The sequence below is a fragment of the Meles meles genome, chromosome 11, assembly GCF_922984935.1.
Source record: "Meles meles chromosome 11, mMelMel3.1 paternal haplotype, whole genome shotgun sequence".
NCBI classification, from domain to species: Eukaryota; Metazoa; Chordata; class Mammalia; order Carnivora; family Mustelidae; genus Meles; species Meles meles.
Genome location: NC_060076.1, coordinates 19,064,878 through 19,090,912, shown reverse-complemented (window position 1 = coordinate 19,090,912; position 26,035 = coordinate 19,064,878). Strand labels below are relative to the sequence as shown.

General features: G+C 45.3%; 1 protein-coding gene across 1 annotated transcript; it reads right to left on the bottom strand.

The window, feature by feature from the left end:
* Window positions 1-25,765, bottom strand: TNFSF8 (TNF superfamily member 8). The gene is made up of 4 exons (XM_046021763.1): window positions 25,327-25,765; window positions 15,699-15,741; window positions 3,688-3,759; window positions 1-2,385 (listed from the first exon to the last, which is right to left on the bottom strand). Exons 1-4 carry the CDS (start codon window positions 25,519-25,521, stop codon window positions 1,991-1,993), a joined length of 705 nt encoding a protein of 234 aa, XP_045877719.1. The 5' UTR covers window positions 25,522-25,765; the 3' UTR covers window positions 1-1,990.
* Window positions 25,766-26,035: the final 270 nt, after the last annotated feature.

The following is a 26,035-nucleotide window of genomic DNA, read 5'->3' as shown; positions in this document are numbered from 1 at the left end:
CTGCTTTTCCCTCTCCCTCTACCTGTTGCTCCCACTGCTGTGCTCTCTCTCTCTCTCTCTGTGTCAAATAAATACAATCTTTAAAAAAAGAAGAATCTGGTTTTAAGCTTTCCAGCTTATCCATGCCCTATTATTTTCAGTTGAGTTACTAATGATTATTCCCCTTTATTTTTTTTGTCTTGCTAGAGGACTCCTTAATGCTGTGCCCCCTGTGTCTTCACCTGTTGGCTTGCAGGTCATTGCTTGGCAGAGACTGAGAGCAGGAACCACTCAAGTATAAAAGTCAGGTGCCACTGCTCAGAGAGATGAAATCTTTCTCAAGTTTGAATATGAAACAGTAGAAAATTTGCTTAGTGCACACAACCTTAGATTGTGGATACCTTCTCAAGAATGCGGGAGTTGGCTTAAGCAAGGTTCATTTGTCCTTCAGAGTTCGGGTATAATTCAAATGCCAGGTGCTGTCTTACTTGCTGGTTTTGGGTCCTCAAAACCTGTCTCTGTGTTTACTACATACTTGGCTTGCTGAATTCAACACCTCTTCCAATGCCCACTCCTCCCAAAGAATCTACTCATAGAAAGCATTAGGAAAAATGCAGACTTTACTGAATGTTTCATAGAGGAGGCCGAGGAGGAGTTTGACATAGCACATTGCTCAGCAAATGACTTCAGTTTTTCTTCAGCTATTTTGTTTTTTGAGTCCTTCTCATCCATACCAACACTGCTGGCTTTTTTTTTTTTCTTTTCTTCTTTAACACTTTTTCTAGTTTTTCTCAGACAGACTTTCCTGATTTCTTACATTTTTCTTTTCACTGTCACCTTTCTTGAGAAAAATGCAAATTTTGCTCCATTCTTTTGGACGGCAGTAAAGGGTCCCTTTTGCTTCTGAAGCAGAAACTCTGGGGTATTATACTTCAAGCTCAATGGTCCTTTTCAACAGATAAGGTGTTCCTTCCAGAAAAAGATAGATGGATGTAAAGGTAGGTTGGTGTAGCTAGAGAAATCTCACAATTACCCCAATCAGGAGAGGAGGTTGCCATTGTTTAGAAGTCCTCACCATGTTCAGGGGCATCATCATTTATCAACAACATTCGGGGCCCTTAATGGCCCTCCACAGAAATGGCTCCCTGAGAGGCATTTGAAGGAGGGAGCAGAGACAGATCATGTGAGAAAGGACAGCAGCTGGTCCCTAACCAAATGGCCACATCACCATGACCAGTGCATGCCGATGGAGTGTTTCCTGAATGCACAGCCCTTCCCTATAGGAAATGTTGTTGATGTGTTGTCATTCTTAACTTGGATGGAGTCAAGCCTGGTCAGAAGGCTTTCCAAATACCAGGAGGCCTCTTAGATTTGGATGGTCAGTTGGGCAATCCTTTCTTTTACACATTTTAGATCCCACAGTTCACATCATTTGGGAAGGTACCCTGAACCTCCTCCCCAAATTCTGACTCCGTTGCGGTGACATGCGGCCAGATCCTACTAGTACCATCAGAATTAAACTGGTGCGAGGCGAGGGCCTTCCCTTTGGCTGTGGGCTTCTACCTGGAGTCTGAATTCACAGGTCTGGGACAAGACATCCTGGTCTTCTGAGATGGAAGAGATTTTGGAGAAATTCAAATCCAACCCATTCATTTTTCAGACATGGATCCGGAGTTCCAGGGAGGGAAAAGGAATAGCTTCAGGTCATACAGTGAGCCAGTTAGTGGTTGGGCCAGGGCATAAATCCAACCCTTCTGATGCCCATGTGGGGCTTTTCTCACATACTGCCTTGCTTCCTGCTTTCTGTTTGAAAAACACTTCACTCAAAACTGTTTTTTTTTTTTAAACCCTGGAGCTGTATCTTTCCAAGAGACAGAAGGAGAAGCATATTATTTAATACCCTTTGTGGTTTCAGTCTTGGTCTAGAGTTTTCTTTTTGCCCAAGTGTTTGGATGGATGAAGTACTGTATGGTAGAGAGTGGCTTTCTTCCTGAAGGCCAGAAGAAATGGTTCAGTCTGAACTGCTATATAAGAAGATAGACAACACATTCTCAAGGGGAAAGGTGTTTGTATCCACATACTGGAATTTATCCACCTTGACTGATATGGTGGTGTTGACCTGGAGGTACTCCAGCAAGAATTGAGAGAGATTTTGGTATATGTTTTTGGTTTGCGCTCCAGACTCACACACTGTCACCAGTGTCTGCTTTTTGACGTCTTGGTTGATGAGAAGCTCCAGCTTCAGGTCAACAGAATGTTCTGGGCATTTCACGAGAAATTGTAGTTGGCAAATGATGACATACCAACCTGGGAACTGGACTACCAGATTCCCATCCTGATATATGACTCCACGAACAACGCCATCTTTGTTCCAAGACAACTTGGATTTGTTTATATGCTTTGACACTGGAGGGAGAAGGACAAAAAGAATTACTGGGCAGATCGGAAAATGTGAAGTTTTTATTCAAGGTTTCCCATTCAAGACCTGTGTTTTCTAAAACATTGCCTGCTGTTCTAACCATCTGGAATCTCTTCCATGTTACTTATTTTAGGTGCTGCTTAATAGTCAAGGCACAGGTGCAAAACTACCCCTGTTTCTCTTCTCTAATGCTTTAAGCTGGAGGGTCAAAACACATATGGAAACGGAGTACTACCTCTTATAGAATTATTTTCCACTTATATATTATATTATATAATTATTCTGTTATTATTATAATTATGAAACTTCCCCTTTTTTAGACCCTGTGCTCCTGGACTATATTCCCCAGAAGTTCTGGACTATCATGTTCATTCAATCAATCAATGTTTCATCACTAAGGGGCTACTAGTTTATAGGCATTGCATCAAGTATCCGAGACAGAATAATCTGTTTTGTTCAATTAGTAACGAATTTAGGCATCAAGATGTCCAGGAGAATCTCAGTCTTTTGATTTTCACAGCAAGACACATCCTTTAGCAATTCATTGTCTCATTTTTTAAATGTCTTCCTTTGGGCAGCCAAACATAATTGTGTAAACCCCGCCAGTGTTCAGTAAGGGGCTCTTCCCAGCTGGGGTTTTTAGAAAGCAGAGGATGGGCAGACCGTGTGGGCCACTATGTTTGTGTGGAAAGCCAAGTCTCTTTGAGTCCAACAAGTGAAAATCAGCACTGATTAGTCAGGGTGCCTTTCAGAACTGGAAAGCTGGCCTTCGTTTTAATTGCCTCCATGCCTTCCCTTTAAACCTTGTTGCAATTCAACTGAAGAGTGAGAACTAATCTAGCTGCAAAATTGAATTTTTAAAATGGGCAGAATGGCTATTCAGAGAATCCTGGCCATCCTCTCCGTATCTCGGCTTTCCCAGCCTAAGTGCCTCGAATTATTTCCTTTAGAAGGGGCCTCTTAGCTGAAGCACAGCAATATGCAAATGGACTGTGTGCTGACATGTTCATTAAATTGTCAATCAGGGGACAAGGCAAGTTCATGGTTCCCTTGTGAAGAACCTGACAGAGGCAGAGACAAAGAGCTTGCTTCTCTTCCATGAAGAAAAGTACTGTGCACTTGGCTCCAAACTTAAACGTGGCGGAATAGGGAGGGAGCCCGAGGGTCAGACACAAATGCCTTTGGAAGCCAGGTTGACAACACAGAAAAGTGAAGGAAGTTTTAGAAGGCCTCTACTTCCCTCAGGAAGTGGCCCTTAGATGGCTAGAGTTCCTGGATTCATTACTGACCTTGGAGGTAGGCCCATGACTTTCTGAATGGAGACTTTTCCAGTACACATGAGATGTCCTCTGAGCAATTTCCTAAAGGTAAGGAGATCACACATTAAATGTCTTTCTCTGCTCTGAGTACTGGGAACACCAGTTCTTTTTCCATGACACTTGGATGGAGACAATTAGTATTCTGTTTCCATTTGGGAACCTGTTTGTTTCTCATTTTGCCATCACATACTTTAGGGTTCTTTGGAATTGGCTGCTTCCACAAGGACTGGAAGCTGGGGGAAGGAAAGCAAAGATGACCTGAGCTCCCCTAGGTATCAGGTGCCATTCCTGTCCCTAATTACTTCACTTCACTCTTGCAGCAACTCTACGAGAGTGGTATTATTAAGTCCCTTTTACATATGGGAAAAATTCTGGGCACCAGACAGATTCAGTATACTGTCCCACCTTACTCAGCCAGGCAGTGGTGGTCAGAACAAAAGTTCCAGTAGTGATTACTGCAATCCTGCCTTCGATAGCACACCAGATACTAATCTGTGCACTTCTACATGTTTCTGCTGATCAAATTCTCCAACTAACTCTGCAAAGTGGATGTCCTGATGCCTAGACGGAGTCAATGACACAAAGTCAAGCAAGCTGGTGGTACCGTTGAGATTCACCCCCATGTCTATCTGATTCCAGAAGCCAGTTTTCTTCCTCCAAGCCATTTGCTGGAGATAAACACATTCTTGCGCTCAATTTTAAGAGGATATAGGATTAAAGAGATCTAAGCAGGAAGCCTGCTATCTGGAGCTTCCTTGGCAGGGGAAAAAGACGGTGTTTATGTCATTATGATATTTAAGAAACAAAAATATTTTTAATATATGCACCAGTGATACTGGCTTAGGAGCTTCTGATTATAGAAACTATTTTATATGCAAAGAGCCAAGTTATACATTTCCTGCAGTGACTCATGAGTTCAGCTTACTCTGGGTGAATTCCTACTTCTCTTCAGACGTTGGTTTCCTGTCTATGCAACTGGGAGGTCTAAGACCTGACATGGACATCTTTTTGATGATGTCATTGGAGTGACCATTCACTCCAACCATCAAAGACAAGGCAGCCATGGGCCTGCTGGGTTGAAGCAGCCACACCCTGATGTGTTTGCTCCCTGGATCTCCGAGTAGTATCTATTGGGCTCACAATATTCCCCCCACTTGCATCTCTGCCCCAGACCTGAGAAAATCCCTCCCTGGCCTTCCTCACTTCCCCACAGGAGCCTTGGAGAGGTTGGAAGTTAAGCAAACAGTTCCCTCTGCTGTCTGAACTAGCTCACTGCTAGCAGCAACCCCTGCAGAAGCAGGCAGCAGTTTTGATCCTTGTCTGTTCTCGACCCATAGACGCTCTGGCCCAAAGTGTCTTCTTGGTGATGAGGGCTGGTAGACCAGTTGACATTTTTTGATCCCATCTCTTTACCTGGCATTCTTGTCCTGCCTACTTCAGCCACAGACCACGCTCTTGAGGGGTTTGATTCAGGGATACAACATGGCGGGGGGGCGGGGGGGGAGGCTCGTTTTCTAATGCACTGTGAGAGCTGTTACGAGAGCTCCCCCCTGGCCAGACTCCCCTTTTTAGGGATGTGGAACATCGAGTCAGAAAACATTGCAGCAGAGGCATATGTGGCCTTATCTCTTTTCTGCTGGGAGTCCCTTAGGGACTTTGCTATGCCTGGGGATCTGGGCCAGATCCTCCATAGATGTTCATGGTCCCTAGTGTTCTGTCCCTCCTGCATTCTCTAGTCTCACTCTACCTTCCCTCCTTCCCCTGTACTCCTGATCCCTACAGCAGTATCAATAATGCAGACAATAAAAAATAGCTAACACAGACTGAGTGATGGCCATTTTCTGGGTTCTCTGCTAAGCATGCTACATTTGATCTTTCACTTAATTCTTATAGCCACCCCATGAGAAGGGTACTACAGTGATTTCTTTCTTTCTTTCTTTTTTAATGGATGCACATAGATTTAAAAAAATATTATCAACATATAATGTATTATTTGTTTCAGGGGTACAGGTCTGTGATTCATCAGTCTTACACAATTCACAGCACTCACCATAGCACATACCCTCCCCAACGTCCATCACCCAGCCACCCCATCCCTCCCAACCCCCTCCACTCCAGTGACTTCTGTCTTGTACATAAGGAAACCGAGGCTTTCAAAGGTTAATGACTTGTTCACATTTGTACAGTTTGTCAGTGGGAGAGTGAGGTTCAAACCCAGGTTGTCTGACTTGAATGGCCTGGGTCGATTGCTGACAACTATACTGGTGTTTGGGGGCACCATGGCCCCCAAACATGCATATTAATTTGCCTCTCCACCTGGAAGCCCCCCTTTACTGGGAAAGTTATTCCTTATTTAAAGCATGGCCTCGAAGTCATCTCTGACCTTCCCTCTGTTTGCCTATTTGCTTCCTCCATTAGACGATGAACCCTCAGAGCACAGACAACTATTTCTATATCCCCACTGCTCAGCCCAGAAGATGCTCTGTAAATGTTTATTGAATTGAATCATCTCTTCTCTCCCTCTTACTTCCCTCTGTGGATGTCAGCTGCGTTCTGGCATGAGTGAGGCTAAGTGGAGATGCTTAGTTTGCCTTTCCCCTTAGGCCAGAATAACATCTTGCCTTATTCCCCCATAGTTCTTCAGGTTAGCATAGATTAAATGGGAGGAGAGGACTCATGCCCTAGGCTGAGGCCAACAAGTGATGCCAAGACCGGGTTCTGCTCATTGGCTGGAGGCCCCCCTCACATCATGTCACTTGTGGTGGCATCTGTCAGGTGAGCTTCCGTAAACAGGCAGGTGGCTGGAGAAGTACAAGCCTGGGCTTGCCTCTCACACATGCAGGTTCTGTTTTTCCTTTCCCCTTTGGTCTTTGTATGTTTGGTTGGTTGACCTCAGCTGTAATTCTGAGAAACCCAAGGATGGAAAAAAAAAAGAACAAGCCTCATTCTGAAGCATTTGCATTTCCTGAAGTCAAATGGCAAGGTGTATTTTAGTTTTTCTTTAAGAATCTTTTCAAGCAAAACAGGTAACCCTCTCCACGAATAGCGTTGCTGAAGCTGCCTGAGGGCAGGCAGCTGGACAAGGGGACATGGGAGGAGCTGTTGGTGTAAGGGGGCGGCTGAATGTGGAGAGGAGCCCAGAGGAGGGCATGGCTGTTGGCGATTCACATCTGACAGACTGTCCCCAGGAAGGAGCTGCAGCCTGCTCTGTGGGGCCCAGACACCAAGGCTTTACGTGGAGGTTTGAAGAGATGAAGCACTTGGTTCCTGACTAGCATTGCCCTCGTCCCCATTTCTTAGACGAGGCAATAGGAAGACCTTCTCTAAGGACACACGTCACGCTGTAAATCATAAGGCTGGCCGCTCAACTATTTGACCAGTTAGTGCTCTTCAGAGCTGTGCTGGGCTGTTTTGAGGGTCATTCCGCCAGCCATGGGTCACCCTCTGGGTCTGTGATACAACTTTCTCTTTCGGTTATGAAGACAGGAAGGAGTGATTTGTAAATAGGTGGTGGGACCTGCAGCAGGAAACCTGTGGTGTGCCTGGCGTTTCTGAATGCTGGGAGCATGGGCAGCAAAACTTCTCCTTTCCCAGCTGAGTGTGCTGTCTAGAAGGGTTTAGTTGGAAGAACTTACCACTCAGCGGGGGATAATGAGAAATGTTTGCAAATCATGGCTGAGTTGGTGGCCTGGGAGTTAGAATCTAGGAATCTTCCCTCTCTGGGTCCTAGTGTCCCTAGCTAGATGAAGAACACTGTGGGTTTGATGGCCTAGAAGGGCCCTTCTAGTTTATTCTAGCAGACTGTGTAGGTTCAACTGTACGTGGGCAGGCTTGCTGCAGCAGGGGGAATGTCAGTCCCAGTTCCAACAGTCTGTCCTTGTGGGCATGTTGCTCTACCCCATCTAGGAGACTCTCTTCACATGTTTAAATCTCCAGACACCCACAGTGGTAGAACAGAATGTTTTAGGTCTGGGGTCAATCTAAGTTATGAGCAGACTGATTCTGTAAGGCTTTGCATGGCTGGTAGAAATGGAAGTTCCTGGAGAGGTTACCCGGTCCAGGCTTGGTAAACATATAACCCATGTGCTCCTCGATGTTACCCCTTTGGTGGACTTGTCCTAGGTCACCCCATGAATTAGTAACAGGACCAGAGCCTTCTATGGAGCATTCCATCTTTCAAACAACTTAAGTGCTCTGTGAATTTCTCTGAGGACCAAGGCCTTTAGATGGGCAAGATTTATAAGCCCAGACTTGGCCTTCTCTAGGATCATGGAACTTTTCTGGGCATTGTTTGGAAGCCTGGAGAGAAGCATGTGTCAATAAAATCCTCTTGGCCACTTTTACAGAAGAGAGAGCTAGAGAGAGAGAGATGTTGCCTAGGATGCTTGAAAAGACCATGTTCTAAGGGCACCTGGATGGTTCAGTCGGTTAAGCAGCTGCCTTCACCTCAGGTCGTGATCTCAGAATCCTGAGATGGAGCCCTGCATCAGGTTTCCTGCTCAGTGGGGAGTCTGCTTCTCCCTCTGCAAAACCTCCCATTCCTGCATTCATGCTTTTTCTCTCAAATAAAATCTTAAAAAGATAAGAAAAGACCATCTTCTAGGAAGCAGCATAATGGCAACCTGAAGACTGGGCACTGCCTTGGGATCTTAAAATGTTAGACCTGAAAGGGCCATTTGACACAAACTTAACCAAGACCCTGTTCTATGAGTGGGGACATTAAGCCCAGAGGAATTGATGGTCTGGCCCAAGATGGGTTCAGAGGACTAAGAGTCTCCTGATTCTTAGTCCGGCCGGGGCTCGTGTCCTCCGGTTAGTCCTTCCATGGAGGAGGAAGGGTTAAATGTAAGAAAAAGTGGGTTTGCAGCCACCATGCACACTGGGCTGAAAACTGATGAGACAGCTGGAGGTTCTGGGAAAAGATGGCTAATGAGCCTTCTGGACTCCCTCTTGCAGACGAATGCCAGCAGGTGACTTTAGGACTATGTGCTGAACCCTGCCAAGTCATAAGTCATCAGTATTGATTGGGCTTCCACCAAGATTCAGCAATGCCCAGAGTGGCAAAACAAACTAGGCCAACCATTCTGGCCAGACAGTATGTGATCTGAGTGCCAGGCACCTTCCAAGCAAATATTCAGACAAGACAAGACAGAGTGCACCTGGGCTCCGGTCAAGGTTTTTAGCTGTTACTTCCCCTTAAGGACCCTCAGTTACCGCATCTATATAGGTGGTTGATAATACTCAACCCAAATGAATGCTTGTTGCAAAGACACCATGAATGTAAAGTGTCCAGTGTAGCATGTGGCTTAGAAGAGACATTCAGGAAACAGTAGTCCCTTCCTCTACTCCTCTTGTCCTTGTTAGACAATTAACCATGCCCCTTGGCAGAGTGAGCTGGCTGATGAAACGCTCATTAAAGCAAAGCTCATGGCATTATCTGATGGACTGAAGTTCTCAACTAAGCACATAAATGTTTGAGGCCATCTGATGGCTTCCAGATGAGTGTGTAGAATGTTCCTTCCATCTGTTGAAAATATTTTAAGCCTTCCAAGAAGGAGAGGAATTACCCTAATGACGGCATCTACCAAGGTCTTGGCAGTCCCTTCCTCTGGCAGGATATCCAGGAGAGTCCCAACAGTGACATCTAGGGGGAAAGTCTCTCCAGTAGAATTTATCAGTAGACTTTGGAATCAAAGGGAATCCTTAACCTAAGGGTCATTTCAGCGGGCTTCAACTAGACCATTTCCTCAATGCCACAAAGCCAACTAGTGATAGAAGGACTCCAAGATGGGTTATTTGTTCAACAAAGCACAATGAGGTGATTTGGGATTTACAAACAGCACTCGGGGAATAGTCATCTCCACATGCTCAGTGTTAAGCACAGGGAAAGTGACCAGTAGATACAAATGGAATTCATTTGAATTTCTTGGCAGTTTTTTAGAATTTTGGAGTCTTTTCAATTGTGAGCTGTTATAGTTTGTAAGATCAACCTATCTGACCACCTGACTTAATCTAAATGCAGGTGGCATTAATATTATTGGGGGGTAGTTATGAGGCATAGAAAGTGTGTAATCCAAAAGGTAAAGTGAATCTGAAGCCACATGGTGAAATCTGCTAACGTCTTAAATAATCTTTTTAAAAAACACCTCCTGGCTATTCTAGATGCAAAGGTAAGGCAGTGCACTTGGGAAGTTAGGCTTAGGCTCAAACAAGCTTGGCTTCCCATTCCTCCTCTGCTACTTTACTAAGTTGTGTGGCTTTGCATAAGTCACTCAGCCTCTTTGAAGCCTCCCCCAAAGGGAGGATAGTAACAATCTGCCTTGAAGAACTGCTGGAAGGTCAGATGAGATCATGCATAGCTATGAGCCCTGTGCCCACCACCCAAAGGACGCCAGGTGAATGGCTGGTTCCTGCCCCCTGGTGCAAGACTTGTGTTGCTGAGCTGGTAGAAATTCAAGCCAACACAGGTGGCTACCTGTGAGAGCTTGGGTGAAATGCATCATCTTAGCTTCCCTCTCTCCATCCTTTTCTCCCTCCATCCCTCCTTTCTCCTCCTACCTTTTTTTTCTCTCCCCTTTCCTTCCCTGAAGTATTGGAAAGATGGGGATTTCTTCTAGATTTAGAGATTTGTAATCTGTATGTGCTAAACTCAAATACAAATTTCAATATTTTTTCCAGTGATCCGAATGTTTTTTCCTCTCCTCTCCTCTTGTCTCTGGACCCCTCTTCTGTCCTGCCCCACCTCTCCTCTCTCTTCCCCCTTGGCTTTCCTTGGCAGTAGGGGCTGGTGATGAGAGTGCAGATTGCTCTAACACTCTGGATGGCCTCTGCAGGACTCCATTCCCCTCCATTCTGAGCGGCCCTTTTCCTAGTTTATTTCTTGCGGACAGATTCCCGACTCCTGTTAGCTCTGCCTTAAGGAAAAGTCAGTATAAGGGTGCGCTTTGCGTTTAAAGTAAATGGAGAAGCAAACAGGCTCTTTAAGGCTTGTGACTCTCTGAAAAGCAATGTGCCCTCTGAGCAGAAGTACCCCCTCTTGCTGTGAAAAATTTAAAAAATAAAAAAAAGGCTCACCACATCGGGTGAATTGGGCAATCGTGAACCAGATCATTCTATCTGGTAGACATGAGGCAGGTCTCTGCTGTTTGCAGTGGTCCTGGGGATGGGAGAGGCTGCTGCTTCTCTGCCTGCCTCTTCCGCCCTCAGTGTGGCATCCTGGTGGGGCCGAGACAGCAGGGGTAGCTGGGGATCCTGAGCAGCAAGCCTCGGTGGATCAGTTTCATTGCCTTCAAAGGCAGTTTTTATTGTCTGTGAGCGGGTAGGTTCACTGGGCACAATGAAAAGCAAGCCTTACTTGATCTCTTTTAATGCCTACATTTTCTTTTTTAGCAGAGGGGGTGGGGAGGAGGGTAATCTGCCAAGCCACGTAAAAATTGTCCATTGTTCGAACTGTAAAATACACCATTTGTCTAATTCCAGGAATGTCAGCCTCAAAACAAAATCCATGCCAGGCTCAGGTCATCTGGCTGGTTCTCCTCACTCTTGACATTTCAGACAATAGGACATTCCAGGCCCCTGAGAGGAAAAACGCACAGCTTCGAGTCCCAGGACCAGAACGCAGGTATTCCAAAGTTCGACCTTGTTCTCTGTCTTTGCTCCTGTCTCCTGCTGGGCACTGGATTCAGGAGAAAGTTTGCAGAGGAGGGCAGGGAATTGGTCTATTCACTGGTTCCCCTTCCTCAGGGCCTCCAGGAACCTGTGGAGAGGGGGCACTCCATGACACAGGAAAGGCTGACTTCTTCTAACTAGAGGCTGTGGGGAGGGAGAGAATCTCTCAGCCTCATGATGCCTTAGCCGCAAAGCGAGGGTTTCAATTCTCGGCTTCCAAATTCCCTACGTGGACTGTTTATGACCCCTACTGCTGCAGAACTCCATAATAAGAAAACAAACAGCTGTGGGAGCCCGTGATGAGGAAGCCACAGTGTTGGAAGGGTGCCCAGCCCCGGGGAACCAACTGGTACGGGTACTGGAAGGAAGCACGGGGGGTTGTCCTAAGCATCTGGCAATACAATCCTGGATAAGCTAAGAGGGAATGGGGCAAGACCTCCAAATCCAGGCTGACTCCCTACTAGCTGTGTAATCTCAGGCAAGTCAGTCAAGGTGGCCAAAACCATTCTATGAAATAAATGTCGAGCTTGTGGGGCAGGGGTTGGGGAATGAAAATGGGGAAGAAAAAAGAGGTAGAAGGAGGGTAGGTTAATATGCTGGACGGAGGGCTGAGCGCCAGTGGGGAAAGCTGTCCTTTGAGAAATTCCCAGCGGCTGGAGGAGCAGAGGTCTTACAAGAAGAGAAGGCTCTAGTACTCTATTTGCATCATCCTGGGATGGAAGACACTGCCCTACCAACTCTGCTAAGTACTTTGAATCCTACGGCAAACTTGGCTTTAGCAAAGGTGGGGTGCTGTTGGAGCTCTGGGGGAAATCAAGGCAAAGGGCCTGCATTCTGTGATTTGGGCAAATATGCCACATAACATAAGCACCTGTGAGATTCAAAATGTGGCAGAAGTGGAAAATTAGAATAAGAAGTGAGGCGAAGAAGCCCAGCCGCCCAGGGCTCTCCCTGGAGCCCAACCTTGGTTGCTCACCCTGTGTGGGATGCAACGGAGTCATTTTATTTGGGGATGAAAGAAGAGAGTGGACTCCGTGTCCAAGGGGCATAGGCTCAGCCAGGTGGCAGATGAAGGTCATGTTTGCCATCCCTTGTCACCCTCGTGGTGGCTCAGGGGTGCAGGGGCGTCCTTATTAACTCCATTTTCTAGATGAGAGGAGAAGGACGTGGGGCAAAGGTCTCCTCCCTGTGGTCCTCCTGGCCCACAGTCCCTGCTGAACCCTCAGAATTGTCCACTGTGCCCTAAGCACTGTGGAATGAGTGTGACGTGGCAGTCTGCCAGTCACCAGGCTCCTGGCTGGTATGCAAAGCTTGTGCTGGGACGAAGAAATCCTTCCATGACAAAACAGGTTGGTTTTTCTGTGGTTATCCTGCAGCCAAGTGTCGTCCTGTGTTAGGGTACCTTCGTGCGTGTGCATGGGCCTGCCTCCTGGGCTCTGGGCCGCTGCCTGACGAGGGTGTGTGATTTGCTTCTGCTAGTGGCCAAGGGCTCCCTAGACCATACCTGGCTTCTGCTGTTGTCCACTCCAGTCACAAACGACATGTGGCCCCTGGCGCCCCTTCCCAGGGCTTTCTGGGAGATGGCTCCCCTCTGCCAGGTGTCTCTCAATGGCTTTTGAAAAGAGGCAGTTGCTGCTTCTGTCTGTTTAAAAGGGGGCTTACTGGGGAAGGAGGCTGTGGATATAGATTCCCTCAAGACTATTGCTGGGCTTTCTTTCTTTTCTATTTACATATTGAGCGAAAGAATCGGAGGGTCATATCGTGTCAAAGCTGGAAAGCCCCTTTCATTTAATTTTAGTACACTATTACTATTACAGGTGAGACCCAGAGAGGAGGAAGACTAGCCCAGAGAAACACAGCCAGCTGGAAGGAAAATCTGTCCTGGAGCCCTTGCCCCTTGGCAATGTTCTTTCCACCTCACCCTAGAACTGTGTCTGCAGCTGGCCAGGTTAGGAGAAAGGTAGATGCATATTATAAATAGGAGACAGGGAGAATAGCAACAGCCAACCATGAACATTTCATGTCTGCGGCATGTCATTCAGGGAAGAGAGAGGACTGGATTCTGATCCCTGCTCTGCCATCAGCTTCTTGGGTGACCCTCAGGCAAGTCACCCTGAGGGCTTGGACCTCAGCTCCTCATCTGTGGTAGGGAAATATGAACCCCCACTTTGCTTGCTCACAAGGTCAAGGCGAAGATCAACCCAGGGGAGGCACGGGAAGGTCCTTGACAAAAGTTTCACAGCCCTGGTGGGGATGACTGTTAGCATTTCTAAAATCTGGCTGCAGAAACGCTGAATTGCCAACCGAGGTTGGTTTTGGATTCGTGCGTGTTCTGATACAGGGATGGCCAAGATAAGAAGGGATTTGATGAGGGACCTAGCCCATGGCTCCCACAATTTTGGGTTTCATGGACCAGAGAAATTTACACCCGGAGGAAAATTCAGTGGCCAATACAGAGTGGGCAGCTTTTGATTTTGTCTCTTGTGCCCATTAAAACAAAACAAAATAACTCAGACAAAAAGCAAGTGAACTTAATTGGTATCTGTTTCAGCTTCATATTGTAAAAGAAAGGGCAGTTTTATGCTTTCGGGAAGGAAGGATGTACTTTCAGAGGAAAAGAGAACCCCTTACATTAAAATAGTTGTTGGCTATGGGAAGGAAGGGCTACCTTATCCTTCTCATCCCCTATTTCACTCTGGGCTGGTGAACACCAGCATAGGGCCAGACCGGCAGTGGGAGTCTCTGTGCTTGGCCACCTGTGAAGGATGGACTCTGCAGGTACAGGATCGGGGATTCGGACTCTCTGGTGTCCTGTTGCCTCATCAAAACTACCCTGGTCATCGAATCGTGTTCCTATTAAAGATTGCCCCTCTCTCTCCCTCTCTCTCTCAAGACATGACAAGTTCTGGTCTTAACTTGGAAGATCTGGGAGGGACGTGGTAGTGGGATGGTGGGAGCGGAGAAGGAAAAATGACAGTGACTCAGTGTGCCCGGATGTTTTGCTAAGCTCCGTGAGAACCTGTGTTACACCTTCTGACTCCCAAACCTGTGCTGTTTCCGTAACAGGGCTCTCAGACTCCGTCTGCTCTGTGCGTCACAGCCAGCCTCTCACCTCATTCTAGAAATAAAGTTGTGCCTGCTGGTTTTCAAAGTCTAGGGTTACGCCTGTACCACAGAGGCATTATAGGAATTGAGGTCACTTGTGAAGTAACTCCAGCCAAGGTTATAGCCTATTTTTACAAGGCTGTAGTTATTAGTCTTCCTTGAAAAATCCAGAATGCTTGTATGTTTGTGGCTTTTGCTTCTACTGGCTAAATGTCTGTGTATAGATAGCAGGAAAGGCCTCCTGAAGAAAACTCCCTGTGGGATGCTTTTGGTATGCGGGGCTATGTTCAGACCCTGTGTCCCACGGATGCCCTGGTGTCTCTAGTGGGATGCCCATCACATCCTACCCTTTCTTTTTGACTTTTTTTCTCTGAGATGTCCAGTTATCCAGCTGTGATGCTATCTAAGTTCTAAAGTTTATAGGGCAGAGATGGGTTCATGTTCTGGGGTGGAAAAAAAAAACAACTTTGGCTAAGAGATGGGGACACCTGGGTTCTGGCTTTGGCTCCATTTGACCTTGGACATGACACTTCACTGGCTCTTACTGTTCCTTTTCTGTGTGAGGAAAACATTCACCAGATGATCTCTGGTGTTACCCTCAGTGTTAAGCTACCTCTGCATATCCCCTCTGGGGCTCGTAGAGACAATGCGTTAACTAGTGTGTGCAATGGTAGGAAAGGTAGGGGGTGAGGGGGAAATCGGTTTTTACAATCCCACCTTCATTAAGGCTTTTGGATACTACCCGTTACTTCATGATTACAATAGGCCAGCGGCCACGCCAAGCAATTTATGGATGAGATCTGCTTGCCTTCTCCAATTCCTTCATGAGGTAGGTAGCATTATTCCCATTTTATAGATTAAAAAACTGAAGTTCTGAGGCAGGATGGAGAGCCAAGATTCATACCCACATTAGCCTGACTCCAGATCTCAAGCTCTGAACACAACTTTCTTTTGCATGCCTGTCCATGTCCACACGATGGCCTATGGCACAGGTGGAATTTTCATTAACCAGAGAGCTACGGGCACCAGGGTACCCTACGGAGGTTGCTGGGATGAACGCAGTTACACCAGCTCAGCTCTGAGCAGCCTCCGTCTTTGCCTCCATCGGCTTTTCTGCTGGGCACTGCTAGGATGCTTCTGGGGGTTAATCTACTATGATGTCATATGGATGATTTAATATACATCTACTCCCAATTCCAAGGTCTTACCTCCTTTAAGGGGGAATTTTCCCGGTGGGTTGGGAACGGAGTCCTGGAAGAGAAGAGAGGAAAAAAGAGGCAGCATGAGATCAGCATCCAGTGGAAAGGACTCATCTTTTTTCTTTTCCATTTTGGTTGCCCTACAAGCGTGATGCAACTTAGAACTCATGTTCCATTTGACTCTTAAAAAAAAATGAATTCGCTGACCCAGTTTACATAGGGCTTTCTCGTCCATTTGCTCAATAACTTGCCTATCGGAAACACAGTCGGAGGGTTACTATCCACATTTCACACGTGAGGAACTAGGGGGCCGAGCAGTGTGAAAGGAAAAGTTTCTGGCAGCTCCGGGGACCGGAATCTGAAACTCATCGCCCTGTCCAGGGCTTTTTGTTTTCACTTCCACATTTGATATTTTCCCCCCTTCGGTCAACAAAAGAACAAGCAACTGTAATATATAAATATATGTGGGTTTTTTTCCGTATTTGATTCATCAAACGGTGAAAGTATGCTGAAAACATACCTGGGAAGGTACATCTCTCCCTTTCCTGTGGTTGGAAATTCTGAATTAATTGAATGTTTATAGGCCAAGCATTGTGATGAGATGGTAAATAATGAAATCGGGTCCCTGCCCTCATGACCTTATTACAAATTTATATATGATTATAATATCCAAATATTTATAACTATATAATATAAATAAGCACAAAGGAATGTTATATATTTATAAATTCACATTATCTTTCATATTATTTATTCTATAATGAACATAGATATATAGAGAAATACTTATACAGATATGTAAGGGGTTGGTAGAAGTAGATTGTCTTCTGAAGGGGGGCTTCCTGGGCTGGGGACTGGAGGGACGGAGGGGGAGGTCTTGTTGCGGTGCTCTGAGCAAGAAGGCAGTAGAAGCAGATGGGCGTAATTCTTCACCCCTCACAAATCCCTCAAACACGGATGTCCTCACCCTTAGCCTCCCTCCCCTTCTCCCCACCTCAGCCATGGAGCTGCACCTCAGGTGTCTTGCCAAGACGGAATAAAGTATCTTATTTCTCTTTTGACTTGTCTAGGTTGGGGTCATGTATAATTCACTGGACTGAAATACTAATAAAGACCTAGAGAAGGTGTGATACTGATATGAATGAAATCAGTCCCACATCCAGAGCAAGAAGTTAGCATCTGTACACATCTTGCTTCCTTAGAGTTCTGTCTGAACACCTAGGACCATCCGGAGTTTCCCTTGTATTCCACCATTTCCCTGGGGGCCCTGTCCTTTGCCTTCCACTGATGGCTCCTTTTCTGATAAATGGATCTCTCCTCCAGCCCAAGTGTGTTGCAATGAACCGAGGAAGTCTCCCGAAGGCAAAGCCTTGGCATACCCCTGCTCTGCAGATGGCAGAAGTCAGTATAAACTTTTGGCCTTCAGTTTTTCAGGGCAAAAGAAGTGAACTTGGCTTGGACGCTCCTTCCTTCTCGGCTCGAATAGTCTATGATTTTATTGCTTTAGCTGAAAGCGCTTAACCCGACTAGTAACGCCGTGCATTTGTGGTCTCTCGACTATGCCTGCAGTTCATAGGAAAACCTGACATCACCAAATTCCCCTCCATGGTGCCTCTGTGAGATGGCAAAGAGCGTTTCGAAATCTAATGAGCAGCGAGCTTACTACCGAGTACGATCATCAATTCGTGTGATGTGCAAATGCACGGAGAAAAGCATCTATGTTTAAATGTGGTGCTAAGATGGTTGAATTCGTCGAACCCCCAGGAAAGTGTCCAGGGAGAGTGAGAGGAGACTGGCACAGTAGAAGCACTGGGACCATCCCAGCCTCCACAAGCCATCCCGGAAATACCAGGAAGTCAGACACTCAGCACCTGTCAAATGAGCACCTGGTCTGGTGTGTGCCAGGAACTATGTTAGTCACGGAAGACATCCTGTGGATTTTATGGCTTAGTCATTAAAGCCGTCATTTAAGATATACAAATAAATATAAGAATTGAATTGCAAGTTGAGGCAAGGACAACAAAGGAAGAGAGCCTTTCAAGATAACCCTTCTCAAACTTAACGCGTATATGCCGATCACCCAGGGAGGTGGTTAGAATGTAAATTCTGATTCAGCTGGTTTGGCTGGAGCCTGAGAGTCCGTATTTCTGACAAGCTGTCAGGTGTCACTGAGGCTCCTGGCCCACGGAACACACTTTGTGTAAGTGGCAAGGTTGTAAGAGATAATATCTCGGAGGGGGACCTCATTTATATGGGGGTCAGAGGAGGCCTCTGTTGGTTATTGGAGGGCTTCCTGGTTTCCCAACTTTAGGCGGGAGCATGTCAGAAACAATATATCTTAGTACAGGGGCCCAGGACATCCAAGACATAAATATGATTGTTCCTGTTTTAGAGAGCTCCTGGGATGAGGTTTGCCAGAGCTCCCCTGGCTGCCCCTGGTAGAAAAGATCAGGGAAACAGAGCCAGAGAGGGACCTAGACATCATTCAGTCCATCAGGCTAATTTAACAGAAGAGGAACTCAAGACACTCATGAGTCAGGGCAGATCTTGGATTGAAATTCTCTGGTGTTCTTTCCACTGCCCCAAGAGAGAGACGCTAGCTTCAGGAGGCCAAGGTTGGTGATGCTCATTCTCCCCTCCCTTTAACAATCCTTGCATTTGAAGGTAGAAGGGCAGGGTGTAAAGAGATGGTGACTTTTACAGTTTGCTGGGAGTTGTTTATGCCCGAGGCACTATCTAGTGCTGTCCATCAACTCCTCTTTGGCAAGGTGCTTCTCAGTCCTAGCATTCTCTCCCAAATCTTGCCTGGGGATCTGGGTCCTGGCTGGGGAAATGTGGACCATCTTGCTCAATGACTTGGCTTTGTGGTCAGTGGCACGTAGGCTAGACACAGACACAAGCTAATGGACCCTCCCAGGCTGTCATTCTCAGCTCTCACTAAGTAGCTCAAGAAACTTCATCTCCATGGTTAACGACCAGCTACACTTCCTTCACTGTACCTCTTTTGTTTCAGACTCCAGGTGTCTGATGGGTATTTCCAACAGTGTTTCTGTGGATGGACGGAGGAACCGTCACATTTAACCTACTTGCCCCCAGGTGGAATGACTCAGTTGCAATCATGTTCCCTGCCCAGGACTCTGTTTTCCTCTTCCTTTTTGTCACTGTAATTAGAGGGCTAATCATCCTTCCCTCCACTGGCCTATTGCAGACACAACAAGATATTGTATATAAAGTACTGAAAAGTACTGATAGTTATTTTGGTTACTCTCTTGATCCTGATGATGTGCTTAATTTTCCCCAATACCTTGAAAAGCTCATTTCTTTTACAGAGCAGTGCTGTGCAGAAGCAATCAGATACCAAGTGTGCTCTGGAGTCAAATGTCCTTTGAAACTGAAAATGGCCCTAGGCAAACAACATTTGGAATACGCCAGGGTGATTACATATCCCCTTCTTTGCTGGCTTCATATTGTCTCTTAAGGTGGGTCATGGAGATTTGGGGCCAGGAACGTTTCCCTTACTTTCAAGCTAGCATGAGGAAGCCCTCCATAAGGCTGCTTAGTCCTCCAGGAATAATGCTTTCCATTCATCATTTCACTTGGGCTTTACCCCAAGCGTTTGTGACTGATGAAGCCTTAGAAATTTCAGAAGGTCCTACAAATGGTGGGTAGCAGGGAAAAGATTCACGTCAAGTGTGTTGAATTGGAAGGCTATGCTCTTCAATGCCATGCTACGCTGCCTTGCTCGAGTAGGGCAGGATGGAGCTGGGGCAGAAAATTCTCCCGTGACTCAATGAGAAAGTAGATGGAGGTCATAGAAAATCCTCAAGAGAAGACTTTTTTTTTTTTTTTTTTTTCTGCCTTGGTTTTGGTATGGTTAGTCCAGGAGGAAACTAGAACAGAGTGGCTTAAAGCAGTGCTTTTCCCACTAGGGATCTTGTTAAAATGCTGACTCTGGTTCAGTAGGTCCGGGATGGACCCTCTAGGTTTTTCATTTCTAATAAGCTTTTAGATGATGCCAATGCTACTGGGCCATGCACCACACTTTGAGTGGCAAGGGCTTAAAGACATTACTCATTAGGCCATCAGAACACCTGAGGTCTTCCTTCCTTCAAGGAATTGGGGGCGGGGGTTGGCTACAGGCTGGGCTCATACATGGGTTTAGGAAATCTTCTTCTTACTCTCCTGATGGACATAGCATCCTACTTCTTACCTATCTCTATCAGCTCTTCTTGCCAGCTATCTCTGCTTCCTGCTCTTCCCATGTGCAGTCTGGGCTGACCTCTGTTCTGGCCCTGCCACTCCTCTCCTGACACCTGGATTTGCCTGCTTCTGGGCTATGCCTCTGCTCACTCTTCTGCTTCACCTGGAAAGCCCTGGCCCAGCCCCACCTGCCACCTGCCACAATGGAGAGCTCTTCTCTACTGAAGAATAGCAGTTAATAAACGCAGAAAGAATGATAGGCTTAGGCAATCATCATTCTCCAACTCTTGGCTCATTCCCCGATTCAGACAAGGATCGTGCCCAAACTGTGGAATGGAAGATATTTAAATCTTTTAAGTACTACCCCATAGATTACTTATTAGTAAGAAAGACAAAAGTGTTCACCAGCAGTCACCACCTTAATCAAGTAACCATATATCATCATCAATAATGGGATAAACTGACATACGCCCCTAGGTGTGCTATAATCATATGTAACATTACCTATGTACTATTCTTGCCCAAAAAAGTTTCATCTGAATATAATCATGATGAATATGAAGCCAAATCCAAAACTTGGACAATTCTATAATTGACCCACTGACCCAGACCCTTTGAAAAAGTCAACGTCCTGAGAAACAAACAACAAAGGGCAGAGGAAATTGCTAAATGATTGCTTCTCAAACTTTAGTGTGCATAGGAGTCACCCACGGAGTTTATTAAAGGGCAGATTTTTATTCATTTGGTTTAGATTTGGGCCCAGGTTTCTGCATTTCCAACAAGCTCCCAGGACCACCTATTAAATAGCAACGTTATAGCTTGAAAATGACATAATCAAATGTGGTGTGTGACTGGAGTGTGAATTCAGGATTCCCAATCAAGACAGGGCACAACAGCTGTAGAAGATATTTTTGGACAAGTGGGGGGCATTGACATATGGACTATGCATTATTATTAGATGGAACCACTGAATTGACATTGACTTCCTTGGCTGTGATAATAGTCTTGCAGTAAGGAGGAGATGAATGCTGAGACAGGTGCAGGTAAAAGGCCACGCCATCTGCACCTTACTGTCATTCACATAAAAAGAGCACAAATAGAGCAATGTTAACCCAGTCAATTTAGGTGAAAGGTTATATGGGTGTTTACTATCCTGTTTTCTATAGGTTTCAAAATTTTCAAAATAAAACTTCAGGCGTAAGACATCCTTCTAATTCTTGGAGGAGGCTCAGCTTCTGTTCTAGCTCTTCTGCAAGTCCCGTCCTCATCCCAAGATGCAATTCTTCCTCCCCTCCCACTGATGGCATTTTGTGTCATTCTGCCCTGAACTCAAGCTCCTGGGTATTTGGGCCTTACTTTGAGAATCGTCAGAAACGGGGATCCTGCTCTGTCCATGTGGGTCCTCCCTTCCTACCCTAGCAAAAGGCTAGCCCCTGAGAAAACTTTCTGTGGTTTTCTTTTTTTTTAATTGATAAATTGAATGCACTGTAGAGAGTAGTGTGAGTAGAAAGAAGCATCATGGGACATTTCAACTCACCCCTACATTGTCTTTGAAGGTCAAAGAAAACCCAAAATCCATATCACCACAACCAACAATCTCTATGCCTAACCGAACGCTCAGTCCACTTTTGATGGGGATGTAGAGTGGCACTAGAAGGATATGTTTGTTTTGTTTTGTTTTGTTTTTAAAGGCATTTTCTTTACTTACAAAGGGAAAGGAGGCAGCTGCTTTCTCTTTCTAGAAAGGGTCTTCTTAAAAACCTAATGATCCTGAACTCTTACTCTAACATTTTGGAATGTAAACAAATCTTTTCAGGGACTGATAAACCCAGTCCCTAGGTTTATAGAATTGACTCTTAGACTGAAGACCCTAGAGCCTCTTGAAATCATTCCTCTACCACCAGCTTCGCTGCCTATCTCCTTGTATAACCCCTCCTTTCTGGACAAGATAAGACACATTTCATTATTTTTCATTTGCTTTGCTGTACAAATTGTGGGATGTTTCATCCTGATGCATGTGCGTGTACTCTCTTGTGCTTACTTAATAACAGGTCAGTTTTCTGTCTTTCCATATGGTCGTGAAGAGGTGTCTCTTTGTTGGTAGGACTTTTGCTGACTCGAGAGTATATTGGTACAATCTCTTGTATTGACGATATTGACTAAGGTGAAAAATACACATTCTGTTCCCCTCACTAGTGATTCTTCCTACAGATATACTTGCAGATGTGTACAGTGGGTAAAACTTCTAGAGAAAAATAGAAGTATCCTTCATTAGGCACAAAGTAATTATGAAGCAGTCGTATAACAGAATACTTTCTGACCCTCCCAAAGAATGAGACAAACTTTCATGCATTGTCATGCAAGGGTCTCCAAGATACATTGTCAACCTCAATACAGCAAGGTGCAAAATTATGAGTCTAATAGAACGGCATGTTATGCTATTTATTTGCAGACACACATATTTCTGGAAGGACGTGGGAAAGTCTGCTCATGGTTGTCATCTCAGGGAAGAGGGATTGGTGGTTGGGTGAGTATGGTGTGATTGAGTTTTAGTTTCTTTTCCCATGTTTACTGTTTACTTTTCTTAAACCATATGAATATAATATTTTATAATAAATATACTGGCTTAAATATAAATTAAGAAAAACTACCACAGGGACTCTAAAGACATTACTAGACAAGTAGTTCTATAAGAAACACAAAAGCGGGAATTTTGTTGGCTTTTTTCAAGCTCTATCCCCATTGGTTGGAATGACCTCCCACACAGAAGATGCCCAGTGAATATTTGAGATTGAAACCCAAGTTTCTTCTTTGTGTCTCCCAAGGAATTTGACCTTGGAGCTTTTTGGGTTGTAGGCCAATCTCAAGGTAATCTCTGTTGGTTTTTCTACATTCTCTGTGTCTTCTCTTCTCCATCACTTTTTCACACTTATCCATTGGCCCGGAGTGCCCCCTCTCCTCTGATTCACCTTTCCCACCTGCTTTAAATTTCTCAAGCCAGTCTGGAACTCTAATCTCCAGTGAAGTGTTTCTTAAACTGGGAAAACACTCTGTCTCCTTAATTTGTGGTGTTGTGGAAACCCTATGTGGCTACCTTCCATCACTTATTACATATTATGACTGATCCTGTTTTAAATTTTGTGCTCATGTGCTTCTTACCCAGAACTGTGACTTCATAGGCCAGTAAAACCATTCTCATGGTACTCCATCTCTGCCCCTTCCAACCTAACACAGAGTACTCTGTAGTCATTGACCCATTCCATTTTTTGATAATTGGGATGTGAGTTTAAGTTTCTTGGGTCTCTCCCATTGACTTCCTTACCAGAGGTCCTGTTAGAGTCTCTCCATTTATCTAAGTTCTACCTTTCCTAGAGTCAGCCTGTATTCCCTCTTCCTGCAGGAAGCCTTCCTTGATAACTCAAGGGAATAACTCTTCTCAGCTCTTGCAGTCGTTAATGTCTGAATAATTTACTGGTAATGATGTATGTGCAAAACATTGAACACTTAATATCAAGATCAGTATTACAAACCTTAGCTTTTAAGCAAGTAACTGATATCTGGCAGACTAAAGAAACCATAGCCCATCAAACCCTACAATCAGATTGTGAAGTGAATCTTTTCATATCCTAACAAGAGGAGTAAGTGAAGGAAATGGATGCAGAAGAAGATAAAGCTCTTGAGAGAGGAGCAGAAACGAACTTTCTAAGTGCTTCTGTGGCTGGCTGTATTAGCCAAGGGAGTGCTCTTCTCATTAAACAATCAAGCATGGTCTTGATGCCATCACTTTCTCAGGATGACTTAGTTCAAGCCCCTTCTCCTTTCTGTTCCTGATTTTCCACATATACAAAAATGGGCCAGAAGAATCCACTGTAGTTCTTTCCTGGAAAGAATGGATTTGAATAAGGACCTTCCAGAGCTCTCTCCAGCTTTATATTTCACCATCACTCCCACCTTCCTTCCTTCCCTCCTCCCTCTCCTCTTTCTTAGCAGTTCTAGCTACAACATTTAACTAAAAAAAACCTTAAAGGCCACTTCAATTTCTTTTCTTTGGCCATTGCTATAAAATGATATATTTCTGGTTTACTTCAAATTAGAATTATAGAAACTATCTAGCCTCTACCCCCCAAAAAAATGCCCTAGAATATTTTCAGGAGTATTACTCTTAGTAGCTGTAGGTGAACCCATTCAAGGATGCATTTCATAAGTTCCACTATCGAAATCAAATGTTAGTAATTCTTTTTTCTTTCACTTTTATGAAGATATGAGCCTCCAAGCTTCATTTAAATTTCAAAGCTGATGACACTTGAGAAACAGATACCAAAATCTTTTAAAGCCTTGTTCTTTTCAGCAATCCATATGGTATAAAACATTCAACCTAAGACAATGGAAGAGAAACAGGGACAAGTTCTGCAGGGTTGTAACGAAAAACGGGAGCTGGGAAGGAATAAACAGAAACATTCTCACTTTGGCAGGGCATGGAGAGGGAGTGAGTTCTCAAATTACCAGTATTAACAAAAACGTTACTTCATTAAAAAATCCATGGGCAATATATACCATCAATACGGTATTTTCTACAAAAAAGGACACTGGCTGCATTCTCTGTAAACACCAATTTCCTAAAATATGAAGAAGTGCTCTCCTTCGTCTCTTCTGCTTTTGCAACAAATCGTACCATTTCCTCCAAACAAAGTAAATTTCCTGAGACCATCTGCCTCTACAGTGGGCACCCATGATTGCTTGTCTGATTGCTTGTCGTGTTAGTATTCTGAGCAATCTCCAAGGGAACAGGTGTTGTAAGCATTTCTATGTTCTGCCTCCATGCTCTAAGTTTCTCCTGACATCCTAAACTCTTCCAAACAGTGACTCAAGAGGAAGCTTTCAACTTGCCCTATAGGCTTAAAGAGCTCTAAGGAGTTAAGCCTGGCCTCCTGTCTTGCTCCTTCCCTCATACATCGTGGGCACTGAAACTTAGTCCTTGTCGTGAAAGCTCTTGGCAACAGAGGAGACCCCAGAGATCTGAGCAACGTTCGGCCTGAGAACAGAGAACCCTGGAATCTGGTAGCAGACCTTGAAGACATGGTCCTGAGGCGTGCAAATCGGTTATCAGATTTCCTTATCACTTCCTTTTTTTATCGATATGCATCTCCTGCCCAGCAAAATTGAAATCTTAATATCTTAATACTAATAGCTTCTTTCTCTTCTTCTGACCCACGTGAGTCTGGAAAGTTTTGAGGTGATGGCCGCGCACACTTTTCTCTTAAAACCTAAATTATTTCAGAGTGCTGAGTTTCTGTTTTCTTTTCTCCGTCTTTCTGCATGATCTACCTTTTCCCCCTCTCCCTTCTCCACTAGTTTATTAATTTATTCTCAAGGCTCTCTCTCTCTGGGGAAAACAGAACAAAAATTGGAAAGGAAAGGCGACCAGGAGTCCACTTACCTTCTTCTGAACTACCAACATCATGATGGTTGCCACAGCAAAGACGAGACACAGAGCCAGCGCTGTGGTGATGAAGTAGAAATAACCACGGCTGGTGGTTCCCAGGTGGCTGGCCACGGAGCCCGCTGGCACATGCATGGCTGTGTCTCGAGAAGGGGCCACTCCGGTGAGTGCTTGCTGCAGCCCTGGGTCCATTCTTATATAGTCTTCCCGCAGCACACCTTATCTCTCCTCATCTGATTCACTTCTGGTCTGGGCCCATCTCCGTTCCAAGAAGGATTCTCCCCCTGCATCCTGAATCATGTGACGTGGAAAAAAACCTTCACCGGCTGCCACACGGAGATACTCTTCTCTGGGGGCGTGAGGCGAAAGGCGGCAGCAGGGGTGGGGGAGAGGCTCATTTTTCATTGCCAGGGATGAATTTGAGTGCAGACAGAGAAGGTGGTTAATGTCAGAGGGCGAGTAAGAAAATGACGGTTTCCCTACTCTGGGGAGTGTGTGTGTGTGTGTGTGTGTGTGTGTGTGCGTGTGCACAAAGCAACTTCTCTTTCACTTAGACTCAGCCACAAAACGCCTTCCTGCTTGAGAAGCCGCACATTCTCTGAGGCGAGGCCTGCAGCTCAGAAGACCAGGGCAGAAAATGTCTCTTTGCGGGACCTCAGAGAAGCTGGAGTCTCGGCACGGGGCTAGAAGGGACCCCGAAGGGTTC